Source organism: Hermetia illucens, chromosome 3 (genome assembly GCF_905115235.1).
Source record: "Hermetia illucens chromosome 3, iHerIll2.2.curated.20191125, whole genome shotgun sequence".
Taxonomy (NCBI): Eukaryota; Metazoa; Arthropoda; class Insecta; order Diptera; family Stratiomyidae; genus Hermetia; species Hermetia illucens.
Window position 1 is genome coordinate 173,649,409 of NC_051851.1, and position 14,152 is coordinate 173,663,560.

Below are 14,152 nucleotides of genomic sequence, written 5' to 3' on the forward strand. Positions count from 1 at the left end.
TTGTCTTGTTCACAAACACGGCCGGGTCGTTTTGATCGATTTCGCCATTTGGCTCTAACAAATGCCTGATCTGGATGCAATCATGAGGCTTTTAAATCCCCATCAAGCGTATCAAGCCACTGTTGTTTCGGCCGGCCTTTTGGCCGCTTACCAATGACTTTGATGTTCAGACCAATCTTGGCAAGTCAGTTCTCGTTGGCGCCAATTACGTGACCATTCCATATATAGGACAATTTCCGGTGAAGCTGTGTATCATCACGGGAATGATTCCCCTGGATCTGTTAGCGAATTAGACACACCGTCTCTACCAGAGAAGAAGGGCGAACGCCCGATACGACTGCGGTTTCCCAAAAGGCCACCAAGAACGAACTGTACTGGAGAGAGCAGCAACAGTGGAATAATTCTGAAAGGTTGCTGGACCCACACATGTCTGCAAGCTGGCGCAGCAGGTTTTTTTCAACATTTCCACCTTGGTTCATGAAAAAAAAAACAATTCCAGAAAATTTAGCAACTGACCAGAAAAAAGCAAATCCGAAAAAAAGATGTAAGAACATGTCTAATGACCCCCTTTGTACACCACTTTTTCGTGGTGGGGGAGCTTGTGGTAGTTTACTACAACACTAAAAGTGTCCAAAAACAGATGAAGATGGAAACAAAGGATTGTAACTTTCAAAGTGCTAAGAAGTCACACACTTCGAATCCACCCGCGTCTCTGAGAAATCCGGTCGTGGCCGAGGCACGGATTTTGCAGGCCTCACCTAATTCGCGTTCCTCCACGGAGAAATCCGTGGAAGATAGGCTCTCCACTTCAGTGGGAAACCTACACCTGGTGTCTATGGCGCGCTCAGCCAAAAAGGATAGTTCAGCAACTCCCTTAATGAGAGGAACTGGAAATTTGACTACAGCCCGCCTGTCGGTGACACTGTTGCCTAACTCTTGTAAAATACGGGGGAGGAAGGCTCGGTCGAAGGAAACTTTAGCCGCAAAGGAGAAGGGACTGCAGGCTTGCCTGCCAGAACCTTCTTCTCCGCCTGTACCAGGAAAAACGGAAGAAAGGGAAGCTGGTGCTGTGGGCGCCGTCTAACGCCGGTAAGTGGAAGTAGATCTGTGCAGCCCGGACACCGTGAACCTGGGAGGGCTTCTAGTCAACGGCAATGGAAGGCATTGTGAAAGACGATGAAGTTTCTTGCGAATGAGGACATGGACTTCACCACCAAATGTGGCGATATCCAGAGAAATCAGACGCAAGAAAGCGGAACTCTTGGCGGAAGGTGAGGACAAGCTGATAATCCCCGTGAGATCCACACTGAATGCAGTAGACTTTTCAGTTAGCGGCGGTTTTCATATTAGACTGCACTTATGGCTACAAACACAAGAGTTAATTAAATTAACCTTCAGCAAGTCAAAGCTTCTTCCTATCAACTGACGACACGGCTGGCAAAGTTGCAGGATTGTGTTTATATATTTCTGGTTCAAGATCCATGGGTTCGTTTTACCAGAGTCTGTGGTATTGGATCAGTCAAGGGGACTAGAATCTTCTTCGATGAAGAACCTCGAGACCGAGGGCCTACGTTCTGATGTCAAAATCGTTAGAGGCAACCATGGCGAGACAATTCTGTTCCCAGAAACTTCTTGCGGTCAATTTACAATACCAGGATAATGGTAAGAGGAGAAACGTCATAGTTGTCTCTGCCTACTTACTCTGTGATTCTTTGTGCCCTCCGCCGACGCAAGAACTAAGGTAGTCGTAGTGTACGCAGAATCAAGTGACCTTGAAATTTTAATAGGTTGTGATGCGAATGCTTAGCATATTTGTTGGGGCAGTAGCAAATGCGATCCTAGAGGAGAAAACCTGTTTGATTTTATCACTTCAGCTGGTTTGATGACCGCGAGCGTAAGGTGCGCCCCTACGTTCGTAGACCTAAAAATTTGCACTTTGTTGTTAGAGTTGATTAGAAACTGGCGAGTGCTAGATGAAGTCTCTCTCTCAGATCACCGTTACTTAGAATTTAGTCTAACCATTCCAGCCGAACAACCTGTAATACAAAGACGGAATCCTAGGAAAATGGATTGGACGAAGTTCAATGAATTTTTTGGCGACAAAGTTGAGCTCCCTAGGCGACTAAACACTCCTTTGGCGATAGAAGATCAATTGAAAACTCAGAATGTTTGGTGGTCAAAGGGTAGTATAGGTCCCAGGGCGAAACGTGGATTGGTACCCACGATGGAGCATAAAACCTGGGAAATGCCTGCTGAACCAACACCAACAGCTCTACTACCAAACCCTATCTCCAGCTCCACGTGGTGACCGCTGGGAGCTCTTTCTTAACTGCAGACGGAGAAGGATGAAGGCGAGTCTCCCGCGCCTAAAAACGGGACAAATTGTACCAACTGGTCCTCCAGGTTGGGGTTTGGGTAGGGCTGACAACCCTACACGGAAAACAACTCGTTACGAAGCTACAACAGGAGCCTCGGACAGGACGGATTTTAAAACGACGGACCCGGCAACGAATACGGAATAAAGATTTGCGCATTTTCTCATGGAACGTACGCTCCCTGTACAGAGATGAAGCTGACCAGCAGCTAGCCGATACCCTGTCCCAATATAGGGCTGATATAACAGCGTTGCAAGAGATGCGATGGACAGGGACCAGTTTCCTGGAGAAGAGCCACTACACCATATATTATAGCGGTCATCCAGTAAACCATGTGCTCGGAGTAGGTTTCTTAGTCAGCCAAAAAATGAAACCTGCTGTTATCGGCTTTGAAAACATAAGCAAACGGCTATGCACTCTGCGCTTGCGAGGCAAGTTTAGAAATATAAGCCTCATTAACGTTCACGCCCCTACAGAGAAGACTGCAGAGTCGGAGAAGGATACCTTCTACGAGGCAGTCGAACGAACCCTCGAAGCCTGTCCCAGATATGATATCAAAATCGTACTTGGGGATTTTAACTGCCAAGTAGGGAAGGAGCCCGTATTCAGGCGATACGTTGGCTCCCATAGCTTACACGAAAAAACAAATGATAGCGGACTGCGGACTATTCAATTAGCAGGGTCACATGAAATGGTTGTTGGAAGTAGCTGGTTTGCGCGGAAAGCGGTCCACAAACATACGTGGGCCTCTCCAGACGGGACCACTTTCAACCAAATTGACCACGTGTTGATCGAACGCCGCCACCTCTCAGCCTTGATGAATGTCAGAACATATAGGGGGGCCAATATAGACTCGGATCACTATCTCGTTGGCATGGTGCTTCGAGCTCGAATAACAATACCACCTAGAATCCCCTCTGACAATCAGGTGAGAGTGAACACTGAAGCCATCCACAACACAGTCCTCCGCGACACCTATAAGAGGGAAATGGATGCCGCAATAACCGCAGTCAACAGAGGACCTGGAGATGAAGCATCAACAAATGATCTTCACAATCACCTGAAGAACGTTATCATGGATACGGCCACAAACATACTTGGACCCAGCCGCAAAAGGAGTCGGAACGGCTGGTTTGACGATGAATGTAAGCTAGCAACGGAACGGAAGAATGCCGCATACCGAGTAATGTTGCACTATCAAAGAACGCGGGCACGCGCAGAGACTTATCACGAACTCTGACGAGTGGAGAAGCGACTTCACAGACGGAAAAAGGAAGCCTTGGATGAACTAGAAAAGTATAGGGAGCAATAGCACCAGGCGCGCAAGTTTTATCAACAAGTCAGCAGGATGAAGCCTTATACACCTCGATGCTCATCCTGTCGATACAAAGAGGGAAATCTGATTTTCGACAAAATGGGCGTATTGAAGCGATGGGTTGAGTACTTTGATGAACTACTGCACAACCAGAACATCGGCGAGTTGGAGGTCCCGCCAACTGAAGACGACGGACAAATACTGCCACCATCAAGTTTAGGAGAAACAGTCCGTGCAATTCATCGGCCATAAGTCGCCAGGAGCCGATGGAATTACAGCCGAATTGGTTAAATATGGAGGCGACCAGTTACACCAATTGGTTTATCAACTTGTGCTCAAGGTATGGGACAGCGAATCAATGCCTGACGATTGGCAACGAGGCATTATCTGCCCCACACATAAAAAGGAAGATATCACGCAGTGTAGCAATTATAGAGGTATCACGTTGCTGAGTACCATTTATAAGATAATCTCCGCTATCTTATTGGATAGCCCCATACGCCCAGAACATCATTGGCCCATACAAAAGAGGCTTCACTCTAGGCAAATCAGCAACAGATCAGATTTTCTCTCTGCGGCAAGCGATGGAAAAACTGTTGGAATATGGACAACAGTTGCACCATCTGTTCATCGATTTTAAAGCCGCCTATGATAGCATAGCCAGGGTAAAACTGTACACGGCCATGAGAGAATTCGGTATCCCGACGAAATTAATAAGACTGACTAGGCTGACCCTGACCAATGTGCGAGGCCAGATAAAAGCAGCAGGATCACTCTCAAGGCCATTCGACATCAACAACGGTCTACGACAAGGGGATGCCCTATCATGCGTCTTCTTTCACCTGGCCCTCGAGAAAGTGATCCGTGATGCCGAGGTAAATGCAAGAGGTACGATCCTCTTCAAGTCCACCCAACTACTGGCCTATGCTGACGATATCGACATCATGGGAAGAAGGACCCGAGATGTACAAACTGCCTTCGCCCAAATCGAGCAGGCGGCGCGAGATCTTGGGCTGCACATCAATGAAGACAAGACAAAATATGTGGTGGCAACGTCAGCACCGAAGACGAATCAACCAACAACATCAAACCGCACTGGTCAAACACAAACACGAAGAAGAATAAGGATAGGAGAATACAACTTTGAGACCGTTGACAATTTCTCCTATCTAGGGTCGAAAATCACAACCGATAACAACTACGATGATGAAATCCGCGCACGGTTGTTGTCAGCCAACAGAGCCTACTTCAGCTTACAAAGACTGTTCCGCTCGAAACGTCTCACCCTAGGGTCAAAGCTCTTACTGTACAAGACTATGATCTTGCCAGTCCTCATGTATTCCTCGGAAACTTGGGTTCTTAGCAAGAAAAATTGCGAACTCTTGGCCGCGTTCGAGAGAAGAATCCTTCGAAGAATTTTTGGCCCCCTACATGAGGATGGACGATTCCGTAGCCTACACAATGACGAAATCTATGAGCGATACCATGACCGTCCGGTTGTGGATAAAATCCGGCTCAATGGGTCACTTAATCCGTATGGATGAGGATGATCCCGCCCGGAAAGTCTATAAGGGCAATATCTATGGTAGAAAAAGAAAACGAGGCAGACCCTGCCTAAGATGGAGCGATGGCGTGGGTCAGGACGCCAGACAGCTTTTAGGAATATCGAATTGGTGGACCTCGGCGCAAAACCGGGATGTCTGGAGTTCCTTATTAAGGCAGGCCTAGACCGGATACCGGTTGTTGCGCCGTTGATGATGATGATATGTTCAGAATAGAAATTATCCAAGATGATACGTGTCCATCCTCTAATGAGGAAGCGGAATCCACGGAACATTTGCTATGTGAGTGCCCCGCCTATAGACGCATCAGACATCAGACATAAGGTTTTTGGTGCTGATGTGCTCCAACTGCAGCGGGTAGCATACATCCACTAACGGAAATCCAGCGATACATTAACGAATCCGGGAGATTCCGGTAAACAGGGGAATCGAGTACAATGAACCACTAAGGTCTGAGTGCTCAGAGGCTTTGCCTCTCCCCCACCTAAAACACACACACACTCATGTCTAAGGTTACTCAACTGTCAAGGCATTGTTGAAGCTGAGCTGGTTGCTAACGCGGGGCTCGCTCGACCAAACGGTTGGAGGAAGTGGTTTGCTGGCACGCTCCCTTATTCGTCCATATTCTGTTCTTGGCGAGTGACTATAAGTAACCGAACTTTGCTCAAATGTCAAATATGCATACTAAGGGCGAAATGGTCAAAATAGGTCCCACTGGTTTTCCGGATAACAACAGGATAAATTGAAATTCTAAAAATGCATTGTCTGATTCGTCCTTTCTCCTCCATCTTACTGAATTGACAATCTCCGGGGTTTCTCGGACAGACGGTCGTCGAATTGATGTGCGGTTTGTTGTGTCTCGAACATGTTTATCGTTTTGGGAATACCATACTTACCAGTTTTCGCAACATTTATTACATAGTTGCTGTTATTGCCACTGCCTTGAGTTACGTTATTTTGAAAGCCTTTCCCTGACATTTTAACTCTGAATTTCAAAGTGAATATTTCTGAACCAGCAAAGCTATTGTCCTGGAAAAATTAGAATAAATTTCGTAGAATGGATTCAAAAGTTTCCGAGCTGTCAATGTTTTTCTCCCCTCTTAAATCAACTTTCCCAGAAAGATGCTATAAATTGTCGATAAATCCACTCGACTCCTTCTGCAGTTCCATTGAATTTCAAGAATTGATGCCAACTCAAGCATTTCATACTCGTTACGTAGCATTTTTGATAAGAACTTTGAGCTGTGCTTGTTAAAAACAGGAATTTCGATGAACATGCCCCCGTCCTTGCACTCAGCCTAGCTGTCAGCCAGTCTCTCAGTTCAAAACTCAGAAAGGAACGTTTTGCCCATAAAGTCACAAAGAAACATCAAACAACGAAAATTGGGATCAGCTATGTCTACTTTGTATGAACACGAATTCAATCGTCTCCTAATTGTTGTCTTTCTATAAAAATCAATCAACCATGAAAAGAAGAAAGAGAAGCGATCAAACAGTAAACATTCCAAATAAGAGGCAAACTGAATCCTGAAAAGCGTCTGAATGGAAAACAAAACTAAGCAGAAGCACATCAGCACAACATCCATCTATTGGCAAAAGACAGCCTGAAATTGATATGCCTCGTACAAGTATAGATTCATCAACACCAACTATGGAAAATAATGAGAGAAAACTACCCCCGGAACAGCGCCTCCTGCAGCACTTTCGGGGGGGTCGAAAAAGGATAAAGAACATAAAAGCAAACCAACATACTAACGAACACAGCAACAACAACGGAACTCGTGAAAACAAATTCGGAAAAACATAGAAAAATAAAGGGGAAAGGATTTTCCCTCGAAATAAAACGGAAATTTATCGATTATTGTGTTTTGTCTAGGATGGCTTCTATCTAAGGTGAGTATCTCGCAACTAGGACCACTACCCCCGACGCTATCAGCAGTGGCGAGTCCTACTTGCTCTGATCTGTATTCATCGAGTGGATATCGTGGGACTGAATGAGTTCGTGTTGTAAAGGTTTCTCCTTGAATTGGATTTATATCTGTTTTTATGTTGGTTGTCTGTTTGTTCTGTTGCGAGCTCGCTTCAATCCCAATCCCGAATCCAACGATTTTGATATTGTGGTGTTGATGTGCACTTCTTTATTCAGAATCTCTCACCTGTAAACTATTCAAGAGAGCCCGAAAATGAGGCATCGATGGTATCTTAACTGAACGACTTCCTGCACTACTTGCTGCTGTCTGTGGCAGACCATCTTTTAGACGTTCCGTTGGCTGTGACTGTGGAGAAATTGAAAATTCTATAAATGGATGGAATTCAGGAATACAGGAATGGTAGGTGTACATTCAAGAGTGAATTGTAAAACGGACAGAAAGCGTTGCTTCGGCACAGATGCCTTTCTTTCCTTATTTCGATTTCGAGCCTTTGTGTACTGCAGGATGGCAGATTGTCTGATCTGGCGTTTATCTCAGCGGAAGGAGGCAAGGTTTATTCCTATTTCCTGGCTTTCTTCAGTGCGGAGAGTAATTCAATTGATCTCAGATACCTCCCCGCGGGTACATAGGTACAAGGACTTCCCGGCTACTTACTCTATTTCTTGTAATCACAAATTGTGCATTGTACATTGCCAGCATTATTTATGTCTTTTCTATGTTTATGTTGCAGGATACGCTACATACCTCGTCGTCCATTATGCTGCTATCGGCATGCTGCATACCATCTGGCTTTTGTCGATTTCTGCTTCGTTCACGTAACTTTTTTCGGCTGTTAGTTGTGCTGGAAAAGTCAAGGATAAAAAGGATAAATTGTGCCAGGTCCACAATAAGGATATTATGTTGTTAGTATGTTTTGAAGCATATGTGGAAGTAACGAGAATGTGCAATATACCAGGGTTCAGACTGCAACGACATTATCGGTTCACAATGGCTGGGTTTATTCTTGGAGACATGTGCTACGTTGGAAGGAACTAGGATCATATTTCAGGGAGTTAAGCTATGACATGATTTCTGATATGGAAAATATTTTAGTGTTAACATGATATGTTTCGTGCGCCCTTTTACAGGGTCCTTTGTACATAAGAATATAATATACAGGATAAAGTTGAAAAATGATGTATTTACGAGTAGGGGAATTGTAAGGATCAATGTTAACTTTCTGAGTCCTAAGGTGCCCGCATACTTGCGTGGTCATAAAGTACTGTAGGTAGGTAGGTAGGTATCAGTGGCCGCTGCGAGGAGCCCAATTAGCGCTTTGGTGCGCCGTTTTGATGCCACAAACTCCTAAGACCGTGACTCTTGTTATAGGAACAGGGAAGCAGAGTCCAACTGGCTTGGATCTTCAGAGCCAGCCTGTAGTATTCACGAAGGAAAGCAGCTCTCCGACCCTGTAGCTAGAAATCTCACTGAGGTCCCCAAAGAATGGTTTACCCAGTGTCCGCAGCCTGACTCGAGCCAGAGCCGGGCAATCGCAGAGAAAGCGCATGAGGGTTTCCCTTCCTCCTCCGCAGCTTCGGCAATGCGAGTTGTAGGGAAAGCCGAGCCTAGCGGCATGGTCCCCTATGGGCCAGTGCCCCGTGCAGACTGCCGTAATCTTGAATGCATTTGCACGCGTCTGGCACAGGAGTTCTCGTGATCGGGCTATGTTATAAGCGGACCAAATTCTCCTTGATTTGGCACAGCTTGTAAGCCTTCGCCATCTCAGGCCCGCGGCTGCTAGGTAGTGCGAGTAGACTCGGCCCCCGACAGCCGCCAGCGGAACACCGACTGTATTTTCCGAGGGACTGCCAAGAGCAGAGCCTTGCCTGGCCAATCCGTCAGCCCGCTCATTCCCCTCTATGTTCCTATGCCCGGGAACCCAGAGGAGAGTGACCTTGAGCGTGCCGCCCAAATGATTGAGCGCGTCTCTGCACTGCCCCACCAACCGGGAAGATGACGTTGAGTACAAGGCCTTGATGGCCGCTTAGCTGTCAGTCAGAATGGCTATGTTACGCTTGGGGCTCGAATCACGCCCCAGCCATCGACAGACTTCCAATATCGCCAGAACTTCCGCCTGGAATACATTGGCGAAACCTGGGAGACCATATGACTTGGATACATTCGATGTGTATTCGAGAAAACCCCCGCGCCGACTCCATAGGCCATCTTTGATCCGTCCGTAAAGAATACCGTGTCATAGTCTTGCAACGCGCCGCCGGTCCAGTTTGCCCTGGTTGGAAGGTCCACAGCAAAGTTTCTCGTGAAGTTCAGCTTGCGTGTGACATAGTCCGTGGGGGATGCCTAGATTTCTCGAGGTATTTCATCTAGAATGTTGCTGTGGCCGTAGGACATCGCTGCCCAGCATCCGGACTCACGTAGTCTGACGGCACTGCACGCTGCAACATATTTGATGTGGAGGTCTAAGGGGAGGAGATGCAGGAGTACATTGAGAGCATCTGCCGGGCAGGACTGCAGAGACCCCGTAGCACCTGCGCACGCGGTTCTTTGAATCCTATTAAGCTTCGTTCTATTGTATTTCTTCTTCAAAGCCTGCCACCATACAATAGACCCGTACGTCAGGATCGGACGCACTACAGCGGTGTACATCCAGAGAACCATCCTCGGCCGGAGACCCCATTTCTTCGTAAAGGTTCTCTTACAGGCATAGAAGGCTATACAGGCCTTCTTAACCCTCAGTTCTATGTTCAACCTCCAATTTAGCTTAGGATCCAGGATTACACCCAGATACTTTACATTAGAGGAAAGAATCAATCTTTGTTCATTCAGTCGTGGTAGATGGAATTCAGGTATCCTTATCTTGGTGGTGAATAGCATCAGTTGCGTTTTGGTAGGGTTCGCATCTTGCGGCCCACAGGCACACCTTTCGCAACGCCCCTTCCATGATGTCGCTCATAATGGACAGAAAGATCCCTGATACTAATATCACCAAGTCGTCAGCATACGCCACCACCTTCACCCCGCTGCTGTCCAATGTACATAAAATTTTGTCCATTACTATTAACCAGAGCACCGGTGAGATAGCACCACCCTGGGGCGTGCCTCTGTTCACAGCTCTGGTCAAGTGGTTGCCTCCCAGATCGGACTGGATTATCCTGGTACTCAGCATGGATATAATCCAATGCGTGAGATACCCCTCCAATCCAATACCGGTCAAGGCTTCCTTGATGGCGTCCTGGACGTCGTTGAAAGCTCCTTCTATATCCAAGAAGGCAGGAAGGGTATACTGCTTGTATTGCAGCGACCGCTCAACCGTGCCAATTACCTCGTGGAGGGCGGTTTCTGTGGATTTTCCTTTGAGGTAGGCATGCTGGGACTTAGAGAAAGGCGTTCTCTCCATAATCGTCCTTATGTGAATGTCCAGGACACGTTCTAGGGTCTTCAGCACGAAAGAGGTCAGGCTGATTGGTCGAAAGTGCTTCGCGGACTCATGACCGCGCCTGCCCGCTTTCGGTATGAAAACCACCCGTGCGCACCTTCAGGACTGCGGTACGTATCCTAAACTGATGCAGCTCCGGTAAATCTCAACAAGCCACGGCACAACCCTTTCCTGCTGCTTCTGTAGCATGACTGGCATTATGCCATCTGGGCCTGGAGATTTGTATGCGGAGAAGCTGTTTATAGCCCAGCCGATCCTATCCCCGGTAATTATCGATTTGATAGTCTCGCACAGCTGGGGTTGCCGCAAACCCTCCAAGCGAGGTTCTGACTCACAGTCCTCCTCGCTGGAGGGAAAGTGCGTTTGCACCAGCAGCTCCAAGGTTTCGCTAGAAGATTCCGTCCAGGAGCCTTCCGACTTTTTAAGGAAGGATGGACTCTTATGTTCCTTGGACAGAATCTTATTGAGCCTCGCGGATTCACTAGTGCTTTCAATGTTCTGACAATAGTCTAGCCAAGACCGCCTCTTGGCGGTCCTGATGGCCGACTTGTACTTCTTTAGGCAGTCCTTGTAAGTACTGTAGCTGTGAGGGGTTATGACCAAACTACCCCACCCCAATTCTTGCAGTTTTCGCTGCTACAGGGTCTTTGGTTCGTCGAAGAAGTCGTGAGTTGAGTTGGAGCTGCTGTTGCTCAAGTTATCCCTGTTGAAGGCCGCATGGTGCTCAGAGGTCGCAAGGAAGCAGAGTGGCCAGCAACTTTGTCGACTGAGCTAACATCAAGTGATCAAGAGAACCTCCACGCAATGGCACCATAATGCTTCGAGAAATGAAGCAACTGGGTGGGAATAAGGTCGACTCTGAGCTCCTAAGGTCTCTCTAGCTGCAAAAACCCCCGGAGAGTACTCAAACCTCCTGGCCTGCGCGGACTCGAGATCGGTGGAGATGTTGTCCGCCACGGCTGACAAAGTACCCAAGGTGTATGCGAGCCCTGTGGTCGCGGAAGTTTCCCGAGACACAGCTCGGAAAACAAACGAGCTTAAGTCCATGGAGACAACAAAGCTCGCAGCGATGGTTGGTACTTCGCATTCGGGAAGTTGATCTCGATCGTAATCATGGTCGGGGTCTGCTTCCCGAAATGGCGTTCGGGTAATCGCACGCCGGAACCCTCGTCAGTCTCGACGATTTGCTGGTACCATTGGAAATACGGAGTTCAACATGTCCGCAGTACGAGGAGATGCTGCACCATTTGGTGCTGGACGCAAGGAGTCATACTTCGAAAATCATAGCGGGTGACTTCACGTATGTGAGCACCGCATTGGCAAGGAGAACTACCTGGTATGTCAGCGAGCATTATACCCACAGCGACCACCAGGTGATTTTAATAAAAGTCGCTGGTGGGCCAAGTGGCGGGTTGACTGTTCCCAGAAAGCGAGTAGGAATTCCGGGCTGGACTGCGAGGGCATTCGAGGAAGATACGTCCACTGAAGCTTTGGGAGGCCATGATGACCTGAATGGCACGATGACCGAAATGGCATCGAGAATCGTACAATGGGTGGCCGAGGCATGCGGCGCTGCTATGCTCCGGAGGCGAGAGCTTGCAAGTAAACAGCCAAACTATTGGAGGAATAGCGAATAGCGAAATCGCGGAACAAAATCGGCATGCCATCGAGCACGAAGGCAGTTCCAGCGATCCGGGGGAAAACCCGATCACGAGGAGCTCGAACGAGATTATAGGACGTTGCGTGGTAGAATAAAGGAGGCCATTCGTAGGAGGAAGAGAGATTGCTTTAGGCGACTTTGGCATGGCCTACAAACCTAGTTGCTAAGAGAAGCATGCGCAAGAAGAGCGCAAAGAAATGGAAAGGTTATACCCTAAAGACAGAATGGAGCTGCTGAAAGAAGCAAAGAAGCGGAAGACTGAAGAGCGACTAAGTGAACAACCGAATGCAATTTTAACGCAATGGAAAACTGGCCTCGCTGGGTACCTCGGCGACGGCTACCCGAAAAGCAGTATCACGTCGCCTTACAATCTTCGACCCCTTAAGCAGATGTTGCTTCCTGACCGACACAGATGCTGAGGTGGCGGTTTTCCCTGTATCCCGTCCGGACATCCTAATTCCGCAAAATCTACGACTGGCTGCCGCGAACTCTTCTTCCATCCGCTCCTATAGCTATAGGCAGGTGGAAGTGAGTCTCGGACTGCGCCGAACGTTTTCGTGGCGTTTCGTTCTCGCGGACATTAGAATCCCCATGTTAGGCACAGACTTCCTGCGTCACTATGGGCTGCGGGTGGACTTGCAAAATAAGGCTTTGATAGACACCGCAACCTCATTTCAGACGTCAGGGAAAATTTTTACCTGCAAAATGACAGTTTTTTGATCATTTTCGAGGATGTTGCCGACAACGACCGATCGCAACATGACTGCGGAACCTAATTTCTCCCAGCCGGTTAAGCACGATGTGCAACACCACATCAACACTACCGGCTATACAATCTTTTTAAAAGTGCGTCACTTTCACCCCAGAAGTTTTGCTGTTGCAAAGAAACAGTTTGAGGACTTGATGAAACATGATACCTGGCGACTCCACTTCATTTGGTCCCTCAAACAAATGGCGAATGGCGATCATGTGGATATTATAGGCGTCCGAATGCTCAGACAGTTCTAGACCGATATCCCGTTTCATCTATGATTAGGCACACTCACCTACGAACTGCCATGTTTTTACGACCTTGGATCTAGTCAAGGCGTTCCACCAAATTTCTGTTGCTCCCGAAGACATTCCAAAAACGCCTATCTGCACACCTCTCGGACTCTTCGAGTTTCCTAGGACGACTTTCGGCTTATGCAACGCTACGCAGACTTTCCAGAGGTTCATCCACTCTGTCTTGCGAAACTTGAATTTTAATTTCGTTTGCATGGATGATGCTTTGGTCGCTTCTTATTCAGAATCTGAGCACTTGCAACATCTTGAGTGCATTTTTCAAAGTCTTCTTCAGGCCGGACTTGTCCTGAACGTTGAGAAACGCAGATTCTCTTAGAGCCAGGTAACATTTCTTGACAACTTCATAACCCCTGACGATATACAACCTCACCCAGGCAAGGTTGAAGCGATAAAGAGCTTTCCTCTACCAACATACGGTAAAGGATCTGCGAAGGTTCTTGGGCATGCTAAACTTCTATTGTTGTTTCTTCCCCAAGCCCGCTCACCACCAAGCGATCCTGAACGCCTACTGGTCTATGCCCAAAACTAAATACTCCCTTGAGGTTGTGTGGTCTACTGTGGCCATCCATGCGTTTGAGTCGGTCAAACAACAGCTTGTTGATGCAACCCTGCTGGCATTTCCTCAGCCGGATGCACCCCTAGTTTTGTTCCTCGTTGCCTTAGGTACAGCGGTAATCGCCGCTCTTCCCCAACGGATGAATAAAATCTGGCAATAGTTGAGCTTCTTTACAAAGAAACCCGACTCAATGCAACTATAGCGCCTACGATCGTGAGCTACTCTCCGCGCCATAAAATACTTCCGTTTCTC

General features: G+C 47.6%; 1 protein-coding gene across 4 annotated transcripts in view; it reads right to left on the reverse strand.

The window, feature by feature from the left end:
• Positions 1 to 14,152, reverse strand: part of LOC119650696 (protein madd-4) — a 276,121-nt gene that overhangs the window by 51,336 nt on the left and 210,633 nt on the right. For 3 of the 4 annotated variants that reach the window (XR_005249352.1, XM_038053678.1, XM_038053676.1), the window contains 2 exons: positions 7,928 to 8,024; positions 7,409 to 7,528 (listed from right to left, as the gene is read on the reverse strand). Coding sequence is in view for 3 of the 4 variants with exons in the window: in XM_038053678.1 (XP_037909606.1) it covers positions 7,409 to 7,528; positions 7,928 to 8,024 (217 nt within the window). In the remaining variant the exon portion in view is untranslated. The remainder of the gene's footprint in view (positions 1 to 7,408; positions 7,529 to 7,927; positions 8,025 to 14,152) is intronic. The other variant, XM_038053677.1, reaches the window with a different exon arrangement.